The sequence below is a fragment of the Notolabrus celidotus genome, chromosome 20 (assembly GCF_009762535.1).
Source record: "Notolabrus celidotus isolate fNotCel1 chromosome 20, fNotCel1.pri, whole genome shotgun sequence".
Lineage (NCBI taxonomy): Eukaryota > Metazoa > Chordata > Actinopteri > Labriformes > Labridae > Notolabrus > Notolabrus celidotus.
Genome location: NC_048291.1, coordinates 7,567,507 through 7,589,347, shown reverse-complemented (window position 1 = coordinate 7,589,347; position 21,841 = coordinate 7,567,507). Strand labels below are relative to the sequence as shown.

General features: G+C 40.5%; 1 protein-coding gene across 1 annotated transcript; it reads right to left on the bottom strand.

Annotated features, from left to right (window-relative positions):
- Positions 1-1,273: 1,273 nt before the first annotated feature.
- On the bottom strand, positions 1,274-20,275 carry mapk3 (mitogen-activated protein kinase 3). Its single transcript, XM_034711066.1, has 9 exons — positions 19,855-20,275; positions 14,649-14,831; positions 11,702-11,891; positions 8,648-8,764; positions 8,321-8,435; positions 8,052-8,180; positions 6,926-7,035; positions 6,525-6,653; positions 1,274-4,734 (listed from the first exon to the last, which is right to left on the bottom strand). The coding sequence occupies exons 1-8, from the start codon at positions 20,061-20,063 to the stop codon at positions 6,534-6,536; spliced, it is 1,173 nt and encodes a 390-aa protein (XP_034566957.1). The 5' UTR covers positions 20,064-20,275; the 3' UTR covers positions 1,274-4,734; positions 6,525-6,533.
- Positions 20,276-21,841: the final 1,566 nt, after the last annotated feature.

The window sequence follows — 21,841 nt, the reverse complement described above, 5'->3', positions numbered from 1 at the left end:
CCCTACCTTCAAAAACTGGGGTGCAGGGCAGTATTCCAACATGACAATGACCCAAAACACACCTCCAAGACGGCCCCTGCCTTGCTAAAGAAGGTGAGGGTAAAGGTGATGGAGTGGCCTAGCAGACCTAAACCCTATTGAGCATCTGTTGGGCATCCTAAAACAGAAGGTGGAGGAGCACAAGGTGAAGCTCTGGTGAACTCCATGCCCAAGAGGGTTAAGGCAGTGCTGGAAAATAATGGTGGCCACACAAAATATTGACACTTTGGGCCCAATTTTCACTTAGGGGTGTACTCACTTTTGTTGCTGGTGGTTTAGACATTAATGCCTGTGTGTTGAGTTTTCTTGAGCGGACAGTAAATTTAGTTATACAAGCTGTACACCAAGGGAGAGGTTCCGGTGGCTGGTGGTGAGGCTTTCAGCAGAGTGTCTGCCCCCTGGTGGCTGGCTGCAGTATAGGTCAAAAAATCTGTCTGCTCCCCCATTCATTTGAATGGGGGAGCAGTCAAACTTTAAAAAATAAATACACATTGTACGAATGTTCCTCACATCCGTATGCTGTGGTGATATGTAGTTAGTATTTGACTGTTTTGTGTCCAAGGCCTCTTTTTCCTGAAAAGTTTCTTTTTCGTTAGTTATTAGAGTTTAAAAAACGGGGTTTTACTTCCAGGTTTCCTTTGATTCACAGCCACCGTAGAACAAAACTTCAAAGGACACACAGCGTCTTGTGATGTTGGGCTGTAGGGGGGAGCTTATTACAGTGGCTGCACAGGCTCTGGCTGCACAATGGCGGCACCCAGGAGGGGGATTTTTTGGCTTCAGAACCGTACAACGGGAAGAGGCGGAGCAACGCTGTCCATTTTTATTTACAGTCTATGCTGTACACTGACTACTTTACATTGTATCAAAGTGTCATTTCTGCAGTGTTGATACAATTAAATATTTGCAGAAATGCGAGGGGTGTATTCATTTTTGTGAGATACTGTATAATAAATGGACGTAGTATCTGTGACGTCACCCATCTGTTTCTGAAGCGCTGTTATGAAGCCAATCGTCGGCTGGTGCCATATTGGATATGCTAAACTCAACCTAACTTCTGTCGAGTTAGTGTGAGGTAAAGAGGCGGGCTTTGAGTCTCCTCGCCAATAGCTACAGTGTTCCCGCCTGTCAATCAAGTCAGCTGTGCCTCTCATAATGGAAAACTTGTAATCAGTCAGACAAAAAAGAAGAAACTGGAACCACAATGTGTAAAGAAACAGCCGGCGCCAACAGCTATAACAGTATCAGGAAATTTTATTTCATTATATGTATATAATTCTGCTTCTTTGTTAGTCGTTAAATTCATAATACCCACAGAATACAGACTATAACCCTCAATAACTCATATCTCTTTGATAATCTACTTATATCTTCTTTTAAAATAATTCCTTATAATAAGATCTTTGAGGGAAATTAAAGCAAAAAAAAAATCCAGAGGTTGCAAACACTGCCAATAACAATCACGCCCGAAATAAAGAAACAAAAATACAGTTAAAAACAAACTAATAATAAAAAAAATGATACAACTTTAGCTCCCTTTTATGTAAAAAATAAAATACAACAACCCACCAATGTAACAACGATAGCAATAACAAGAACAGAACAACAATATCCCAGACCTCATGACAGACTGGTCCACGCTGTGAGAAAGATTACGGTGCGTTTAAGTGCAACTTTTCACACACACACAAACACACACACACACACACACACAGACACTCCTCTTAAAGAGAGGGAGCGTGAGTGAGTGTGTCAGGAGGACTGCAAAGTGTCGTCCTCTTGGAAATGCTTGGTCTGGTGTCAGGTTGTAGAAGAAGAAGAAGAAGAAGAAGAAGAAGAAGAAGAAGAAAATAACAAAGCAAGCAGGGACTGATCGACTGCTGCACCACATACACAAACCGAATAACCGTGCGACTGTTGTTACGCTGTTCCCAAAGAAAGAAATCTCACAGATGTCAACACAGAAAACTGCAGGAGGGCTTTACATACTTTCAAACACACTCACACACAGGACAAAAAGAGCCTTGGCTTTATGTTACTGAGGAGCAGTACACTGACATACACACATAGACACATGCACACACAGGACAAAAAGAGTCTTGGCTTTCTGTTACTGAGGAGCAGTTCACGTACACACGTGCACACGTGCACACGTGCACACGTGCACACACGCGCACGCACGCACGCACACACACACACACACACACACACACACACACACACACACACACACACACACACACACACACACACAAACACACACGGCGGGCCAAACTTAACGTTGAACAACAAGGATGCACAAAAAAGGGAGAAACGACAAACTCAGGGGGGAGAGCGTGGCTGGAGGGACAAAGTGCAGGCGTGCTGATTGGGTCATGTGATCAGAGCGAGTTTCCTGCTTTTATGAGCAACGGGATCTTAGAAAAGGAGGGGCAATGAGTTTCCTGTTGGCAGCAGAGTCAGGGATATGAGAGAGGAGGTTTTCAACAACACTACTTAGGAGAAGCAGACAGAAAAGAGGGAAGAGGAGGAAGAGGAGGAGGAGGAGGAGGAGGAGGAGGAGGAGGAGAAGGAGGAGGAGGAAGAAGAGGAGTAGGAGGAGGAGGCAGCCCTTTGAGTAAAGCGAGGAGGGAGGTCAAACAGAAAGAGTTCACATCACAACATGCATCAAAAAGCCTCCAAGAGCGCAGGCGGAGGAAAACCAGGCGATGACGTAGAAAGAGATTTGTGTCTTTTAGCATCACAGACCCGCGCTGATACAGCGAGACCAGATCCAGTGCACGTGTTGGTCCATTCCCTCTTAAGAGTCCAAGTGCAACAGGCAAGAATTAGTGCAGACTGAGCCGGACCCAGAAAGCAGCAGACGGCTAGCACAGTCACGTCCAGAAGACAGAGAGACAAGGGAGCAGACGGGAGCATGAGCAGGAACACTGACGTAAACACATGCACGAAGAAGAAGCCATCTTGGAGAGAATGAGGCGTGTTAACAGAAGAAAGAGGAAGAAGAAGAGGAGGAGGAGGAGGAGGAGGAGAAAGTCAAGTTGAGGATGATGGTTTTCTTAAGAGTACACTCTGACATGCTCAGGTTTGACTGTTATGATAATGATGATGATGCATTCATGATGTGTTGGAGTTTCTGACTTTAAAAAAATACTGGAACTTTCCTGAAGTTTCATCCTGAATTCATCCTCTTAATTTCAGCCCGGGGAAAATTCACGGTAACGTTAAAGGTGGAGGAATTTTGTTACCCGACTTGCAGAATTACTTTTTTGAATTTGCTTTTGTGACAGATATGTTTGGTAACACAGAAATTAAATACTGACGATGGTTCAGCGTTTGTATAATATCAATAAAGGAACGTTGTGGGGCCCAATGTGGACAAAAAATACTCTTACACCAACGCAAAACTAAGACTGAGTCAAGTAAAAATAACACTAATGCACTGTGGGTGTGTGCATGGTCGAGGATGCAGGGCTTTGTAACTTTGCTGTAACACCAGAGCGAAAATGCAATTCAAGAACAAGTTGATGCTTTCTTATGAAGCTAGAAAGTTCAGTCGATTGGTTGTATTGTTCTATTTTAATATCTTAACTCTTCTATTCAAGCTTTTCAGTTATAAATGTTTTCATTTTGCACAGCTTTGGAAAACACTGGTTGACATTTCACCCCCGAATTTTGGACATGTTAACGACCAAACTACAAACGGATTAATCTTCAAACAACAGATAATAAAATGAATCTTAAGTTGCAGGTAAGTCGATCTTGTCTGCTCCAATCTGGTGCATAAAACCAAACCTGAAGAGTTCACTTAGTCTGCACACAGTATGAGTTTTTGCCGAATGTGTTAAAAGAAAAATCTATAACTACAAGAAATGTTATGCAGTTGCTCCTCAGTCAGGTTCTCAGCAGCTTTGGTTCATCTCAGGAATGCATGCGTTCAAACGAAGATCCACAGATTCTTCTTTTAGGAAGTAAAACAGCTACAACGTTACATTTTTAAATCTGCCAACATGCCGAAGTAAACACATAGAATCGCCTCAAAATCAAGTCAACAAACGATAGTAAATATAAACCTCAAAACATACAGATACGAGTCCGAACTGATCCGAAAAACACGTAAACAACTAACAAAAACTGCAACAAGCACTCTAAGAAAAGAAAAGAAAACGTCCTCTATTCTTTTTATATATACACACACACGCGATACGCTTCCCCATTCTTTTAGCCCTCGATGTTCCCAGGTTTGTTATTAACATGGAGCATGACGGGACAGTTATGGTGTTAATACAGTAGTTTGTGTTTACATGAGAGGGAGCGACAGAGGAAGAGAGAGGAGAGCCCACACAGGAGAAATAAAGAGGTGTGAGGAGGAGGAGGAGGAGGAGGAGTTAGTGTAGATGGGAAAGGATGAGGAAAAACGTACAACAGGAAACAAACGCAGGGTAAGAGGATGGAGAGTCCCACACAGACAGACAGAAACATCATGACAGACTGTTCCACCCTCCATCCACAGCAGATTAAAGTTTAACTTAGCTCTCTTGCAGTAGAAATGGAAAAAAGCAGTTAAATGTTCGTTTTTCTTGTTTTCTCTTTTTCTTGGTTTTTCTTGAAGATGCATTTTTTTTCGTTTGTTTCAGCGTGACGTTTGGGGTCTTCTTGTTCCGAGCCTCTGCGTGGCTTTGTCACCGTGAAGAGCTGAAGTAGAGAGCAGAGAAAAAATAATTCAAGATATAAATTATAAGAGTGGGAAAAGACCCCTAAAAGGGCAGATGTGTGCTTCACTGTCCGGCAGAAAATAACTGGCAGACTAAAGCAGCTGGAGGGTTTTAACAACTACATGGAGCATTCGTGGAGTTTTTCCTCCTATTCCTGACTTGATGATCACTGTTTGTGCATGTACTCGTCTCTCCACTGTGTGACAGCAAACACACTCAGTTTGTTGACATTTATTAAGGTTTGGATGTGCTTCATGGTTTCACTCCACTGACATCTAGTGGTCTGAAATGATAAAAAAAAATCTTCATCAAAGCTTTTGTAGTTCTAAAGAAATGGGATGAAAAAGGACGCAGCTTTCTGATTGAATACAAACAAAGAAGTTGTTGATTTTTGACTCATACAGCAGTTTATTTATTCTGATTTTTGTTGCTGATTTGAATCCATCTCTCCTCAAACTAGTCAGTGATGTTGAGTCTCTTGAAGCTTTTTGGTCTTTACTTTATGTGTGGGAATAAGAACTGAAAGTTCTCCATGTCAATACAATCCTATTTTTATTTATTTATTTATATATATATATATATCATTCTATGTATTTATTGTTATTTACATTCTTTATCTATTTTCTGCTATTGTTATTATTATTACTATTATAACATACATATGCATGTTTGTTTTTTTTTGTTTTTTTTTACCTTTGTCATTTTGTTACAATGTTACTATGTTACAATGTCATTTAGCAGACGCTTTTATCCAAAGCGAGGTACATATGAGAACAAGAACAACACAAGCAAAGATCTAGACAAGAGGAAGCAAGATCAGTACGGGTAACAAAGCGCTTCAAGTCCATTTGGGTGCAGGTACTGCCAAATGCACTTGAAGCAACTTTTTACCCGTACGGATCTTGTTTCCTGTCTGTTTAATAACCTTTCAAGTGACGGGTGGTTTGGGGGATGTTGGGGATGTACATGTTTGAGTTTGGAATGAACTGAAGACATGATAAAAAAGGGAGAAAATTACAGAACAGAGGTTTGAAACCTGTGAGTGGTATTTTCTGTGTGATTGTTTGCCTTTATGCACATTGAGTTGCCCTTGTGTATGAAATGCGCTATACAAATAAAGTTGCCTAGCCTAGCCTAGCCTAGCCTTGCCTTGCCTTGCCTTGCCTTGCCTTGCCTTGCCTCGCCTTGCCTCGCCTCGCCTCGCCTCGCCTTGCCTTGCCTTGAGTCCCCGATTAGAATTGTTGTATTCTTTATTTATTTATTTTTTAAGTTATATTTTCTGGGCTTTTTTGCCTGTATTGACAGGACAGCTGAAGGGAGAAAGGAAAAGTTGGGAGTAGAGAGTGGGGGAAGACATGCAGTAAATGGTCGACCTACCGGGAGTCGAGCGCAACCTCTGCGACGAGGACTATAGCCTCTATACGTGGGGCACTTAGACTGCTAGGCCACCAGCATCCCATAATTGTTTATTCTTGATCTTTTGTTATTTTTGTGAGTCTTTAAACCTCTTAAATAATCTGAAATTCTGTTCATGGTTTCTTTTTTCAATGTCATTGTTTTTTATTAGGTTAAAGGTTGTATAAGCGTTTTTACTTCTACATCCTAAGTGTGTCTGAAATCTCAAACTTTAACAAAATCAAAGTCCTGTACACTAAAACCATCACAGCCTGATTAATAGCTAAACTTAATTTGAAAGTTTTAATATTAGACCCTGGTGTTCCTGAGATTTGGTGTGTTTGGGTCGCCAGTGACAGGACCATTTTCCTGTACCTGTGAGTCTCAGGACCCCTGGTAGTTTTCCACGAAACGAGCCGTTTCCTCAAAGATCAGTTCCTTCAGCTTCTCTTTGGGGAGGTCGTCCAGCTCCATGGTGAATGTGAAGGGTTCCTCTGCTACCGGCTACACACACAAACACACAAACGCGTAAGCACTCACAGGACACATTTTCATTAAAAGCTGCAGAATTCTTCACAACTTCAGCTTCAACAATAAAGTCGGATTGTGGTTTCAGGGATTATTTGGCCAAAGTAAAACCATAATAATGTCATTTAAGATGTTCACATTGAGGGCGTCTTTGCCTCAGTATCTTCTATGAATTCCTCTTAAAAGACACGTTCTCAGATATTATCACCAAAGCATCAGCTCCAAATGTCAGCTCTTTAGATGTGTACCTCATCTGTGGGGTCATAGTACTGCTCCAGGTACGGATGAGCCAGGGCCTCCTCCACGCTGATGCGCTTGATGGGGTTAAAGGTCAACATGCGGCCCAGCAGGTCCAGAACTGTGACAAGATTTACAGAGAGCTTTAGTCAGATTAGTCATCAGGATGTAGGGTGGTAGAAGTACAAGATATTTCACCGTTAGGACGTTAATCAGAACCTTACACTGCTAAGAATTTGATAAAGAATTTGACATAAATGTACAGTATGTTCAGAATCGTTTACATGTTTTCATTCAGTTTGGAGGCAAACATCATACAGAAATCAAACATTTAACAGTGAAAGTTAAATAAGAGGTGGATAGCTCATAGTGCCCTGGAACCCCTTTAGAACCCTACCCTCTCAACATGCAGGCCTGCTCGTCGTACTTTAAGTTGAGAGGTCGAGCCTTTAATTTTCAGGAGTCTCTCGTTTGGAATCATCTACCAGTCAGGGTCTGGGAGGCAGACACCCGCTCTACTTTTAAGAGTAGGCTTCAAACTTTCCTTTTTGATAAAGCTTATAGTTAGAGCTGGCTCAGGCTTGGACCAGCTCTTAGTTATACTGCTATAGGCTTAGACTGCCGGGTGAACTGACACACTGGGATCCCCTCTCTCTGCCTTACTTTTCACTCTCCCTGTCCCATTAAAGTTACTAACCATAGACCTTTCTGGAGTTTGTGAGCTCCCTTGTCTCGTAGGTTCCTCTAAGTCGCTGCTGTAGACATCCTGCTGCTGTGAACGTTCCAAACTCTAGCTGCTACATAGGAGCCTAAGACTATAACTACTACTATCCGTCTCACCACTATCATCTCTCCCTCTCTTATTCTCCTCTTTCCCTCTTTCTCCTCTTTCCCTCTTTCCAACCCCAGCTCGGTCGAGGCAGATGGCTGTCTAACATGAGTCTGGTTCTGCTGGAGGTTTCTTCCTGTTAAAAGGAAGTTTGGCCTTGTCACTGTAACTTGTGATTTGGGGCTATATAAATAAAGATTGATGGATTGATAGTTATTTTACTGTGAAGGCAAACCAGAAGATATAATGTAAGATAATAAAACCAAGATTCCAGGTTTATAAATCAAGAACATGCTGTGTTGTCGTACCCTTTGAATCTGCCTGGAAGATCTTTTCCCAGGGGACCTTGTCTTTAGGGGGCAGGGCCTGCAGATAGTTCCTCGCCTTCATGTTGATGATGCAGTTCAGATCTTCTTGAGATGGAGAGCCGAGGACGCCTGAGCATGAGGACAGAATGACAAACATGTTAAAAAAAAACACTGATTCTTCAAGCAAACAGAAAAAAAGTCTCATAATGAATCCTGGAAGAGCTTCATTCTGCAAACATTGAGGTTAAACAAGTGATCCTTTTTCTCACCCAGGATCTGGTTGAGTTGATCCAAGTAGTGCTTCCCAGGGAAGAGTGGCAGGTTGGACAACATCTCAGCAAGGATGCATCCTACGGACCAGATGTCAATGGACTTGGAATAACCCTAAGATTTAAAAACACAAACAGAAACCAAGAGTCAATAAAAATAAAGAAAATATGCATTCTAAAAAAGGCTGTATCAAAAGATAGAAGACATGATGGTTTGTCGATTTTCCTAACAAGTTAAGTTTGTGCAATGTGGGGGTTTTGGCTTCACTTTTGTGCAGCAGCGGTGGCTCATTGTCGTCCAACACAGAGTCCAGGTAACACTCTTACCTTTGAGTTGAGCATGATCTCTGGAGCTCTGTACCAGCGTGTGGCGACGTACTCAGTCAGGAAACCTGTGTGGTCGTGTTCGGGGTCGGCTATCCGAGCCAGGCCAAAGTCGCAAATCTGATGGGGACAGAGAGAGGACAGAGAGGGGTCAAAGGTCAGACACACCAGCCTGTCAGAGGGTTACCGTTTGGCTCACACACAGAAGTTAGGCTCGACACTAATGGACTTAAGGCGGTACTTCAGATAGCTCTACTTGAGAACCATGTTCATGCTACATGCAGAGTCATGGACGCTTAACATGGAGGCAGGATCACTTCTTTGAACATGACATTAGGATTTATTCTGATTTGTTTGTAGTCAAAGGTATCAGAAAGTAACTGCAGCCTGAAGCTTCCTTTGTTTTGTTTTTTAACTCCGCCCACATGATCAGCTGATCCAGGGATTGATTGATGGCTGGAGGATGGAAACTTTAGGATGGATCCGCTGACAGTTTATCAATTATTTTAGTACTTTTATAATTTGTTCTCAGTTGTTGGACCTTTGTTTTGATTGAGGGGTCTGACACTCTGGAACCATCTGCCCGAGGAGATCAGAGGGGTATACTACGAAGCGAGTTCAGCATATCCTAGATATCTTCTCCTGATCCAGCGTCACTGGACCTGACAAAGGAGATCACGCTAAACTATCACACAAAGCTGGTTATCAACATGATGAGTCAATCCAGAATTACCCTGAGCACGTTCACATGAACGGGGCGGAGAAGGCAACATGTGACCAATCACAGACACGGACAGTTTGCCGTCAGCACATCAACATGAATTTCAAACACTGCACTGATATTAGAAAAATATGAAGAAGTTAAACACATAATCCAGATTAACATCAACACAGATGAGTTTGAAACATGAAAGAAGAACTGAGGGATCAGACAAAAACTGTTTGAATACGTAAATTACGTTTTATTTCTCAATATCAGTGCAGATATATCTGACTATAATAACTCTGTTTATTCCCTGACAGTGATCTCTCTCTCTGATTTCATCTTGTGTCGTGTGTGACAGTTTTAGACGTAATATTTCAGCTGCAGCCCTGACGGTATCAAACTGAGCGCTGTGGTTAAAGGACTAATACAAATGAGAACATGATTGAAAGTGATAAGCAAGCGCAGGTTTATATTTAATACAGTAAAACGATTTCATCTGAATAATCTGACTTCAGACTCTTTTTAAGTATGATGTCAGGAAAGATAATCAATAACTGTCATCAGTATTTTATATATAAAATCATACAGGTAGACAAAGTGTCCTGCCCGTCTCTTCTCCCCCCTCCCCTCGCGATCAGCTCACAGAGCTCCGTGATCGAGCGAGCTGATTGGTCAGTGGGTGGAGTTTTCTCCAAACTGATCTCTGATCCTGAGCATAACCTGCTCCAGAGCAGGTTAGGAGTTCAGCATGTGATCTACCATTGTAAGGAGTGAACCATCTTCATAGTACTGAAAATCCAGAGTTAACCCTGAAGTTACCTCGATAACCGCAAATCCGGCTACGTAGTATACCCCTCTGGTCTGCTGAGTCAGTGAGCTCTTTTAAATCCCTTCTTAAAACATACTTTTATCCCAGAGCCTTCCCGGATTTTATCTGAATTTTATTCGACTTTATTTTAATTTAAACCGTCTTAAGAAATATATTTAAAAAGAATTTCAATCCTTTAGAGTTCTTTAAAGCTGCTGTGAGGAACTTTTAGCTTGTATCGATTCTGGTGCCCCCTTGTGGACAAAGCGATACCTCTTATCTCTTGTCCTATACATGCAAAAGTAGTGTTTTCAACAAAAACCTCATCCTGTTGTCTTTTAACAGTCAACTTTATCAGGCAATGTGATTATTTTCCATGAAAACAGTCAAATAAAGGCTGTTTCTGAGTGAGATGTCCATCATCTGGTCTGACACCTACCCCCTCAGGTCGGTTTCAGGCATTAAAAATGACAACAGAGAAGGTGCCAGTGTTGCCGCTGATGGTCTTGTTTGCTATTTAAGGCCATAAAGAGGCATCAGTATCATTTTCAGTCTGTTTCTCAGCCAGTTAAAAACTCCTCACAGGGCCTTTAAGGGGGATTTTTATGTCTTTTAAAATATGTTTTATTTATTTATCTTGACATGTGTTTTTATGACCTAACCGTTTTATTTGGCTTTCCATGTAAAGCACTTTGTAACCTCGTTTTGAAAAGTTATCTACAAATAAAAAATATTATTATTATGATTATTGATTGTTTTATGTGATATTGATGTTCCAAGATTTTTTTTCTTTCTGTTTTTGTGAAATCTGGTCTTCTGCAACCTGCTCAAAATAATTCTACACAGTGAAGTTCAAGTTTGTTCATGCTTGAAAACAACCTTCTACTTAACCTGTATGCTTTGCACAATTTCCCTTCGTTTTCCTACATTTCCCAGAATGCATTTCAGTACCCCAAATGTACTTAGAGCAGCTTCTTTGCACTTAATAGTCGGTGGATGCATTTTGTTACACTGGGAAAGTAGTGGATGTCAATCACGCTTCATCTCTCCAGACACACGGACCATCTGACACGTCACAGGTTACTCAGTTTGTTAATGTGAATATTCATCAGTGTGGAGGTGGAGGCAGAAGTGACAGCAGTCCAGGCTTCTGTCGATTAATAAACTCATCTGTGGACTCTCTTTTCCTTTAATACAAATTTTTAGACAAACATAAAGACAAATCATGTGGTCAGGAAGTGTTAAAGCAGAACATTCGTCTCTGGCTTAACCCGGCTCGGGTCAATCCATCGGACACATTCTTGAGATTCTTTTCGGTCTTGTCGAGAGCTCGTGAAACTTGCTGCTGGACCGATGCTTGAATGAACATTCAGGGTTCAGCTTTTGAGGTTAAGAAAACATTTCCTTTTGTCTCCTAAAATAAGTCGAAATGTTTGAGGCTACTTTTCTGTTTTTACGATGCAAACAAACAGAAAGAGTGTGACTTGACTTCAGAGTAAAATCATTCACAAAACCATGTGTGTGTGAGTGTGTGTGAGCTCACCTTGAGGTCGCAGGTGGTGTTGATGAGCAGGTTGGAGGGTTTCAGGTCGCGGTGCAGCACGTTGGCCGAGTGGATGTACTTGAGGCCTCTCAGGATCTGGTAGAGGAAGTAGCAGATGTGGTCGTTGCTCAGCCTCTGGCTCTTCAGCAGCTTGTAAAGATCCGTCTCCATCAGAGTCTGCACGATGTAGCTGAAGAGACGCACGGTCAAGGAGGGCAACTACGAGGAGGATCATACAAACCTCTGAAAGCTTTTTAAAGAGTGTGTTAAATTATTTAGCAGATGATTAAGAACACACAACCATGCTAAGAGTTCCTGAATCATAGTCTGTTTTCATTTATCTTCCCTGTTTGAATCAAAGAAGTGGATGATTGGTTTTAGTGGGTCTGTCTGAGTGATGCACTGCAGAGTGCTTCCTGGCTTTTCATCCTGGCAGACTAATTAAAATACTGTGGCGTTGGTTCCTATTTACATTAGTTTGTTTCCTTATAAATGTAATTCTTCATCACTCAGCAGATGCACATTGTACCTGTTGAACAGAGTCCTGAGTATGCTAGTCATGCTTTCACACCATAAGATAAAGCTAAGCTAGCTATCAGTTGCCCTCAGATTACCTGGTGCCAATTTTGTGGTAAAAAAAACTACTTTTTGGATTTGATTCTGATTCAGGAGTGACATGTTGCAAACAGGTATTTTTGGAAAACATGAAGGGGTAGCAGTTAGACAGAAAGTGTCCGTTTCTTGCCACCCCTGTTCTAGGCTTCATGCAAAATGACTTGGGTGTTCGATTGTGTTGTTGTGTTAGAAACATCAACTCGTCCTCAACCCAACTAAATGCTGCCCTATTACCCCTCTAGTACACTACGCTATCAAGGCCTGCTCATCGTACCTCTAAAAATAGTAAGGGATGTTGAGCCTTCAGATATTAAACAACTCTCCTTTGGAATAAAGGCCCTGCCTGCCCCGGTCAGGGCCCGGGAGGCAGACACCCTCTCTACTTTTAAGAGTAGACTTCAAACTTGCCTTTTTGATAAAGCTAATACTTAGGGCTTGCTCAGGCTTGGACCAGCTCTTAGTAATCATCTATCTATAGGCTTAGACTGCCAGGGGAACTGACACACTGGGATCCCCTCTCTCTGCCTGTCACTTACTTTAACTCTTCCTGTCCCATTAAAGTTACTAACCATGGACCTTTCTGGAGTCCCTGAGCTCCCTTGTCTTGTAAGTTCCTCTGAGTTGCTGCCATAGACGGCCAGCAGCTGTGGACCTACCAGACCCCAACTGCTACAACTACTACTATCCGTCTCACCACTATCATCTCTCTCTCTTTCGTCATCCCCTCTTTCCCACTTTCCAGCCCCAGCTCTGTCGAGGTAGATGTGTCTAACATGAGTCTGGTCCTGCTGGAGGTTTCTGCCTGTTAAAGGAAGTTTGTCCTTGCTACTGTAACTTGCTAAATGCTGCAAAGTTCTCTGCTCATGGTGGATTAAGATGAGATCAGACTGAGTCCTGTCTGTAAGATGGGATTGGGTGTTATTCTGTCTTGATGTTGGGTCTTTTTTTAATAATTTAACATAAAGTACATTCTAGATCTGCTCTGTTTTTAAAGCGCCTTGAGATCATGTTTGTTGTGATTTGGCGCTATCTATATAAATAAAGATTGTTTGAACACAAAAAGAAAACCTGAGGAGACAGGGTGTAACCCAGGTTTCTTGGTGATCACTCACCAGTGGTCATTCCTAACCAAACTATTACACAGGTGGAGTCTTACAGATACTTTGGCGTCCACATTGGACATACACTTATGTTGAAGGCCTCGGTCTGTTCCAGAGTGCACTTCCCGAGAAGACTCAGAACCTTAGGCGTGTCCCAGGAAGTGCAGCTTCTCATTTATATTGCAGCGGTGGAGAGCCTCCTGCGGTATGGGATCTCTGAAGGGTTTGGTGATTTGACTGTTCGAGTCACAAATCAACTAACTGGAATCCATCAGCCTCTAAGATATTATTCAACAAACTATCACCAGACGGACACAAAAAGGCATCTCAGACTCACCTCATGTTCCCCACTTCCTCCTCTCAGGAAGATGACACAGGGTTCCCTTACAACTGTTTTAAGCATGCCTTTGTCCCCCTGAGTATTACAGGCCTAACACCACCTTGGCTGCAATGTGAATGCAGCTTTACTTGTAGTTGTGTATCATGGTTTTTAAGTGATTTTATAAAGACGTAAATAGACATTTTGTGATGGTGTAAGAATGACCTAGTGGTATCAGAGCACTCTGAAGTCTTATCTTATATTACCTTTCCTGTTCTTATCATTGCCTCGATATTTACTTCACATATTTTTCTTACATGGTTCCTAATACTAACTGTAATCTAACTGTGACTCTTATAAGCAAGCCTATCATAAATGTGTATTAGAGATTTCTGTCCTTAATCCTAAATGTCCTTCGTCCAGCCATGACCATCAGGAGGAACAAAAACTTCTCAAGGATTTTCTCGTTATTAAATTTTCCTCTGATCTTTCCATCTGGACCTTGAAGCCCGTGGTGACAGAGCAGTGAGTGAAAGCTAGATTAATAACGACTTGTTTATTTGTTCGGTCTCACCCCGGCACCCGGACACATTTGCAGCAATAATCTTTGAAACAGGTGAAGTCACAACTGAATTCTGGAAGCCAAACAGCTACAATGAAAAACAAGCTGCTGCAATAAATTTAGTCTGCTCACAGTTTTGCAACAGGTTATTGAGCACAGACCTTCCCAGTGTTATAGAGGAACCTCGTGCAGAAAGAAAACTACATTTGTTCCTCTTTTTTAACAACATCTGCACATTTTTGCAATGAATGAATCCTTTTTAATAGTCTGATCAATCTTCATTGGAGAATAGTGGCATATACAGGAAACAGACCCAGAGTGAGACCCGCCCTGAGCAGTATTAAAGGATACACATCCCTCATGTTGTCGATGTGCCGTGCCCGCAGAATGTCATTGATGCCGATGATGTTCTCATGGCGGAAACGCAGCAGGATCTTGATTTCTCTCAGTGTGCGCTGACAGTACGTCTGGTGCTCAAATGGGCTGATTTTCTTGATGGCGACGCGCTGGTTAGACACGTTGTCCATAGCAGAGCTGGATGTGGAGGAAACATAAAAACAGGCATCAAGTTACATTCAGCAGAAAATCAAAGACAATACAATGAAACAGAACATCTCAATCTTTTACTGTGTGTAGCTGTTTGTTGTGATAACTGTAGGTGTTGACCTGAGTGTAGGTGCAGTGTGTTTATGTAGGTGGGGAGAAGATGGAGACCAGGTTGTTACAAGAACAGCTTACTATCAGTCCCTCTGTAGGTTTTAAGGCCCAAAAAATTACAACTCATCATCACTGATCAGACAGAAGTTAAAAGGAAAGAAATCATTTGAGGTAGGTTTTAACACAGATACTCGTCCTCATGGGGAAACTGTGGAATCACATCTTTTTTAATACACATCCTGAATAAACTGGGTGTGCTCACCAGGGGCGTCGTAGTGGGGGGAAAGTGGGACTGACTACCGAGGGCCCAAGTGGGGAGGGGGGCCCTTCATAGGCCTGAAATAAAATGTGTTTTCTACTACACTTTTCTTTTCTTTTGTTATAACTGCAATAAGATAACTAAAATTGTCTGAATAAATAAACAAACATTCAGAATTCCTTTCTGGAAAAAGGGGAGTCTCTGTTTATGTTTGGACCGCAGCTCCCGGGGTGCTGAGTGGACACACCGTGAGCCTCGATCAATCAATGTGGATGCGCGATTAATACATTAAAAACGCATATACAATGGGTTATTAGTGGGATTTAAACAGCTGTCTATGCATAAAAACGCTTGTCATTGTCATTCTTTCATAGCATCAAGGGTAGCTGAATCTGACTGAAAGTAAACTGTAGGTTTTTAGTTTTATTTTACCTCATAAGGTTAGATTACACCAAATAATGCCCCCTTGTTGTTATTCAACAAATCACTTGGCTTCAAATAATCTTGTTTAAAGAGGTGGACAGTCTGAAGGTCAATATTGTGCAGTTACATTTGGAGAAATTGTAAAAATAATACTTTTGATATGTAGCTTAGATTTGAAGTGGTTATCCAGGATAGTTTTAACCATACATTTTTGTTAAATGCAAATAAATCAGTATTAGAGCAGCAATGGCCACGGTTACATGATGTTTTTTAATTCGGAATGAATTATTCAGAATTAAATAATTCGGAATTAAAGTATTCTTCTTCGCATTTACATGGAAATAGTAATTCTGAATTGAGGTTTACATTGAAAACACGTTTAATTTTCTTTATTCAATTCTGCTTAAGACCTGGGGGTTGGGAAGGGTTCTGATTGGACAGGGGCCGGCGTGACGTATTTACGTCTACCGGAAGGAAACAGACTCCAGTTCCTGCTTCTTTTATTTTCGGTTACAACATGGAAGACCACACCAGTGACAAGTCCCTCGATTAACTTGGACGCTACAGTTTTAAAAAGGTCCACATTTTTTATGCTTCCGTCCATCAACTCTTTTCATGATATCCATTTCTTCTAAGGCTCCTATTAAATAAATAGTCTCGGCTCGAGTCCAACGCTGGCTTCGGACGGCCATCCTGGAATATGTGCCCACCATCCTGGAATATGTGCACGCCATCCTGGAATATGTGCCCGCCAGCGCGGAATATGTGCCAGCCAGCGCGACAGGACAAGTGAAGGAGCATGCGCAGAACGACCGGAAGTAATTTAAAGCGGAATGAACGTATACATGATCGAGGAATTATTCAATTCGGATTTAAAATCAGAATAAACCAGCCACTTACTTTGGATTTAAGTTTAATTCAGAATGGTCATTTTCAATCGGAATTAGGTGTTTACTAGGTAATTTTTAATCTTTTTAAAGAGGATTTAATTTTTATTCTGAATTAAAGAGGAATTAAAAGTCTCATGTCAACGTAGCCATTGTTATATTTTGTAGGGTTGGTTGGCAGTGGTGATTGGGCCCACTGAGATATCTTTTCAGGGGCCCCAGAATTCCTGGTGACAGCCCTGGTGCTCACAAGCCTTTGAATGTTCTCCTACAGTAACAGTGGATGATAAGCTCTAAAGTTACACATCATCATCATCTCCCATCCCATCTATAACTCTCTCTGCTCTTACTGTATCAACCAGTGGGTGTTGACTGTTTACAAACAGCAAGTGCTGCAATGGTGGAATCACGTGACCAAACTGACACCAAACAAAACAGCATCGTGCTGTCACACACACACAACTGTGAGAAAGTGGCAGCAGGTCCATGTGTGGGACGACTTCTCCATATCCATCTCCATCTCCATCTCCATCCACTCCACACTGACACGCCACGCAGGGCTGTCGCATTTGACCGTGTCTGTAGCAGTTCAGCCGCTTTCACAGCAGGACTGGGGAATCGATGTCAAGAGCAGAGGTGGGTAGAGTAAACTGAAACAGTACTCAAGTAAAAGTACTGTTACTTTCTAATGATGTTACTCAAGTAGAAGTAAGAGTACTCATAGAAATAAGTACTTGAGTAAGAGTAAATAAGTACCTAAAAAAAAAACTACTCAAGTAGTGAGTAACTTGTGAGTAGTATCATATATAAAATTGTACTGTATTGGAAATGCTAATAACAATGTGAAGTGCACACTGCCTTTAATAAAGTGACATAAATAGGAAAATGCCTAAATGAATGCTGTTAGGTGTGGTTTACTTTGAAACATTAAAGAAAGAGGAGCTGCACTGTGCACAAACTAATGTACCCGCTTTCATTTTTTAAAACAAGCTAGAACTTCAAACTGTCTGAGATGTCATCAGAACTCCAGAACATTAATACTCCAACATTACAATAAAAAATATATCTATGCCTTCCAAACTTTCTTTTTTAACCTTTAACTTATTTTCAGTACATGTTACTTAAAAACATAACTTTAAAGTGCTAAGACAACTTGGAAGTGTTTAAAAAGGCCTGAACTCAGTCCTGAAGAATCTCTCTGAGGTGACTGTTGAGCTTCAGAAGCAGCTGTTTTTATTAGCATGCTACCTTACTGCTCTTATAAGTTACTTTAGATTACTTTCCAACATTTCTAACATGCTTTTAAGATTTAATATTAACCAGTATGATCCTTAGCTTACCTAACTGATAACTCACTATAACATGCTTTTTAAGATTTAATATTAACTAGTATGATCCTTAGCTTACCTAACTGATAACTCACTATAACATGTTTTTAAGATTTAATATTAACCAGTATGATCCTAAGCTTACCTAACTGATTACCACCATGACATGTTTTTAAGATTTAATATTAACTAGTATGATCCTTAGCTTACCTAACTGATAACTCACCATGACATGTTTTAAGATTTAATATTAACTAGTATGATCCTTAGCTTACCTAACTGATAACTCACCACGACATGTTTTTTAAGATTTAATTGCTGTTTTTATTAGCATGCTACCTTACTGCTCTTATAAGTTACTTTAGATTACTTTCCAACATTTCTAACATGCTTTTAAGATTTAATATTAACCAGTATGATCCTTAGCTTACCTAACTGATAACTCACTATAACATGCTTTTTAAGATTTAATATTAACTAGTATGATCATTAGCTTACCTAACTATAACTTGTTTTTAAGATTTAATATTAACTAGTATGATCATTAGCTTACCTAACTGATAACTCACTATAACATGTTTTTAAGATTTAATATTAACTAGTATGATCCTTAGCTTACCTAACTGATAACTCACCATGACATGTTTTTAAGATTTAATATTAACTAGTATGATCCTTAGCTTACCTAACTGATAACTCACTATAACATGCTTTTTAAGATTTAATATTAACTAGTATGATCCTTAGCTTACCTAACTGATAACTCACTATAACATGTTTTTAAGATTTAATATTAACCAGTATGATCCTAAGCTTACCTAACTGATTACCACCATGACATGTTTTTAAGATTTAATATTAACTAGTATGATCCTTAGCTTACCTAACTGATAACTCACCATGACATGTTTTTAAGATTTAATATTAACCAGTATGATCCTTAGCTTACCTAACTGATAACTCACCACGACATGTTTTTTAAGATTTAATTGTTCTATGTTGAAGCTCAAGATTTCCACCGTACAGACAAAGTAAGCAGCACATAATGTGACTGTTTCTCCTTGTCATTTAGAAGTTATGAGAGAGTCTGGATGTTGGGTACAGGGTAAACATGTTCCTCCAAAGGGGACGCAGATATTACGCAGCCTCTCTCCCCAGCTGTAGGTGCAGGAGGGGGCGGAGCTACTTTTCCGTTCATTCAGCGTTGAGGCTATTTATAGCTCTGGATCAGAAGGCGCTGCATGAGAGATCGGCTGAGTATTAAACAAAATAAAATGAAGAAAAAAAGGAACGGTAAAAGTAGCGACTGGACAGCCCAATGTAACGAAGTAAAAGTACATTTTTTTTAACACAAATATACTTGAGTAGGAGTAAAAAGTACTCTGCAAAACAAATACTCTCAGAAGTACAATTTTTTGAAAAAACTACTCAAGTACATGTAACGGAGTAAATGTAACTCGTTACTACCCACCTCTGGTCAAGAGCAACAGGGTTTCTGAACAAGTCCACACAAGGCTGCAGATCACACACAGCGATAACTCGAGGAGAGGCCTCGTTACAACTCTGACAAAGCCAACACGCATCCTCTGCGGCAGCTCTGCGTTTATCACCAACCCTACCTCTAAAGTAAACCTCACATTGTTGGAGAGATTAAATCTAGACTTTAGGACAATAATGATGCAGCGACAGTTAATCAGATGTGTGTTCAGCTGCAGTCCTTTAAAGATTTCTCCTCAGATATCAAACCCCGTCCTGCGCAATCACTCCCTGTATCTGGTTTCCTGAAAATCCAGATAGCCACGCCTGAAGCTACAGATCGCCTGCTAACAACAACATGACATGTTTGAGGTGTTTGAACATTTTGCTGCAGTTTTGCAAACATGCACCAACATGAACCGGGCTGTGCGTCCTGAACCCAGCAGATCATGTTAGCAGCAGAGTCTCTGCTAACAAACAGATTATGTTAGCTTCAGGTTCTGAGCCCCACAGAAAGATCCACTCACCAGACCATCCCGTACGCACCCTCCCCGATGTACGACAGGTTGGTGTACCGGGGGCCCACATCAAAGTTCTGGCCCTTCACGGTCTCGGTTTTGGTTGCCGCAGCAGCGGGTGGTGCGTCGGGCGCAGACCTGCCCGCCGCCCCGGCAGCAGCAGCGGCGCTGTTGGAGGCTTCGGCCCCGGCTGCTGTGGTGCTGCAGGAATCCGCCATTCTTCCTCCTGATCCGGTCCTGCTCTGGTCCTGCTCCGTCAGAGAGAGTCACAGAGGTACCCCCGCTTCTCTCAGGCCGGGCTACCGACTGACAGAGGCTTCAACCGAGAGGATGCTTTGATTGACGGAGAGACGCGATCTGGGCCTCTACTACCAAACAGTAAATGGATTTGGTGCGCGGGCACGGATTTGGTCTCAGCATCGAGCGTAAATGCGCGTGCCAAACTAACAGTAATACGGGTGCGTTTGATGTGTGTACCAGGGTGTCTTGTTTGGGTGGAGTCCCTTCAGTTTGTTTTTAATTTAGCTTTTAATTTGGAGTAATTTATTTTTAGCACTGGACTGCATTATTGTTTTATTTGTATTATTTGTATTATTTTATTTGTATTATTTTATTTTAATATCTAATTTTAATATTTAATTTTTATTATTATTTTCATTATTATTTTAATCATTATTATTTTAATCATTGCTTTAACATATATTTATCTTATGTATTTATTTATTTATTTATCTATTTATTTCTTGTATTGCTTCCTTTTTAATGTTCCTCATGTGTCTCACACCAGCAATGGCCAGAGAGATTTCTGTTTTTATGCCCCTAAGCTATGGAACTCTGTACCTCTGGACATTAAAACGGCGAGCTCTGGGCGTTTTTAAAAGTAAGTTTAGGAGTAATTTAATTTTAGCACTGGACTGCATTATTATTTGTTTTAATATTTGAATCATTACTATTTGAATCATTGCTTCAACATGTATTTATCTTATTTAATTATTTATTTATCTATTTATTTCTTGTATCAGTCGGATCTTGTTAACTCTACCTTATTTTTAAATTTTCTCTCCGCTATTACTTATTTTATTAATTTTACTGTATTGATTTTATTTTATTTTTAAGTATTTTATTTATAACCATGCATTTTATAATTCTACCTCTTGCTGTTTTTTTCTGTCTCTCTGTTATTCTGTGAAGCACTTTGGTCTGCATGTTTTTTTTTTAATGTATGAAAGGTGCTATATAAATAAAGTTGAGTTGTTGTAGGTACCGCCTGCTCGGTCTCACCGTTAGAGTGAAACAAGCGCAACCTGCAGAATAAACACGCAGCAGCAACGAGTGGGCGTGTCGAGATGTGCTCCATGCTGCCTGTTATTATGACCTATGGTTATGATAAGAAAAGTACCACTTAAAGTATCAATTAAAATATAAACTTAAGATAAGATAAGAAAAGATAAACTTTTCTAATCTTCCACTGAGGGTAAATCCCTCGTTACAGCCGCTCACTACAAGGGACACATAGTAATAAATAACACAATATATTTACAATATACATATATACAAAAACTTGTATTTATATCTTGTTAATTACTTCTTCTAATAATATGATTTGATATTCTTAATTATTGTGTATATTGGAGCCAATTTAATGACTGAATTTCCCCCTGGGATAAATAAAGTATTTCTGATCTGATCTGATTTCTGACATAGCACTTTGACTCTAATAATAGTTAAACTTAGCAATTACATATTCAATCAATCAATCAATCAATCAATCAATCAATCAATCAATCAATTAATCAATCAATCAATCAATCAATCAATCAATCAATCAATCAATCAATCAATCAATCAATCAATCAATCAATCAATCAATCTTTATTTGTATAGCGCCAAATCACAACAAACGTTATCTCAAGACGCTTTTACAAACATAGGAGGTCTAGACCACTCTATGTCAAATTATATCTAATCTATCAGAATATAGATCTATATATGTCTG

Coding starts and splice junctions, on each gene's coding strand:
- mapk3 (XM_034711066.1), bottom strand. CDS start 20,063: ATGGCGGATTCCTGCAGCACCACAGCAGCCGGGGCCGAAGCCTCCAAC. Junction 8,181..8,320: donor TCAACTCAACCAGATCCTGG/GTGAGAAAAAGG, acceptor CCTCATGCTCAG/GCGTCCTCGGCTCTCCATCT. Junction 7,036..8,051: donor CTTCCAGGCAGATTCAAAGG/GTACGACAACAC, acceptor ATCTTGTCACAG/TTCTGGACCTGCTGGGCCGC.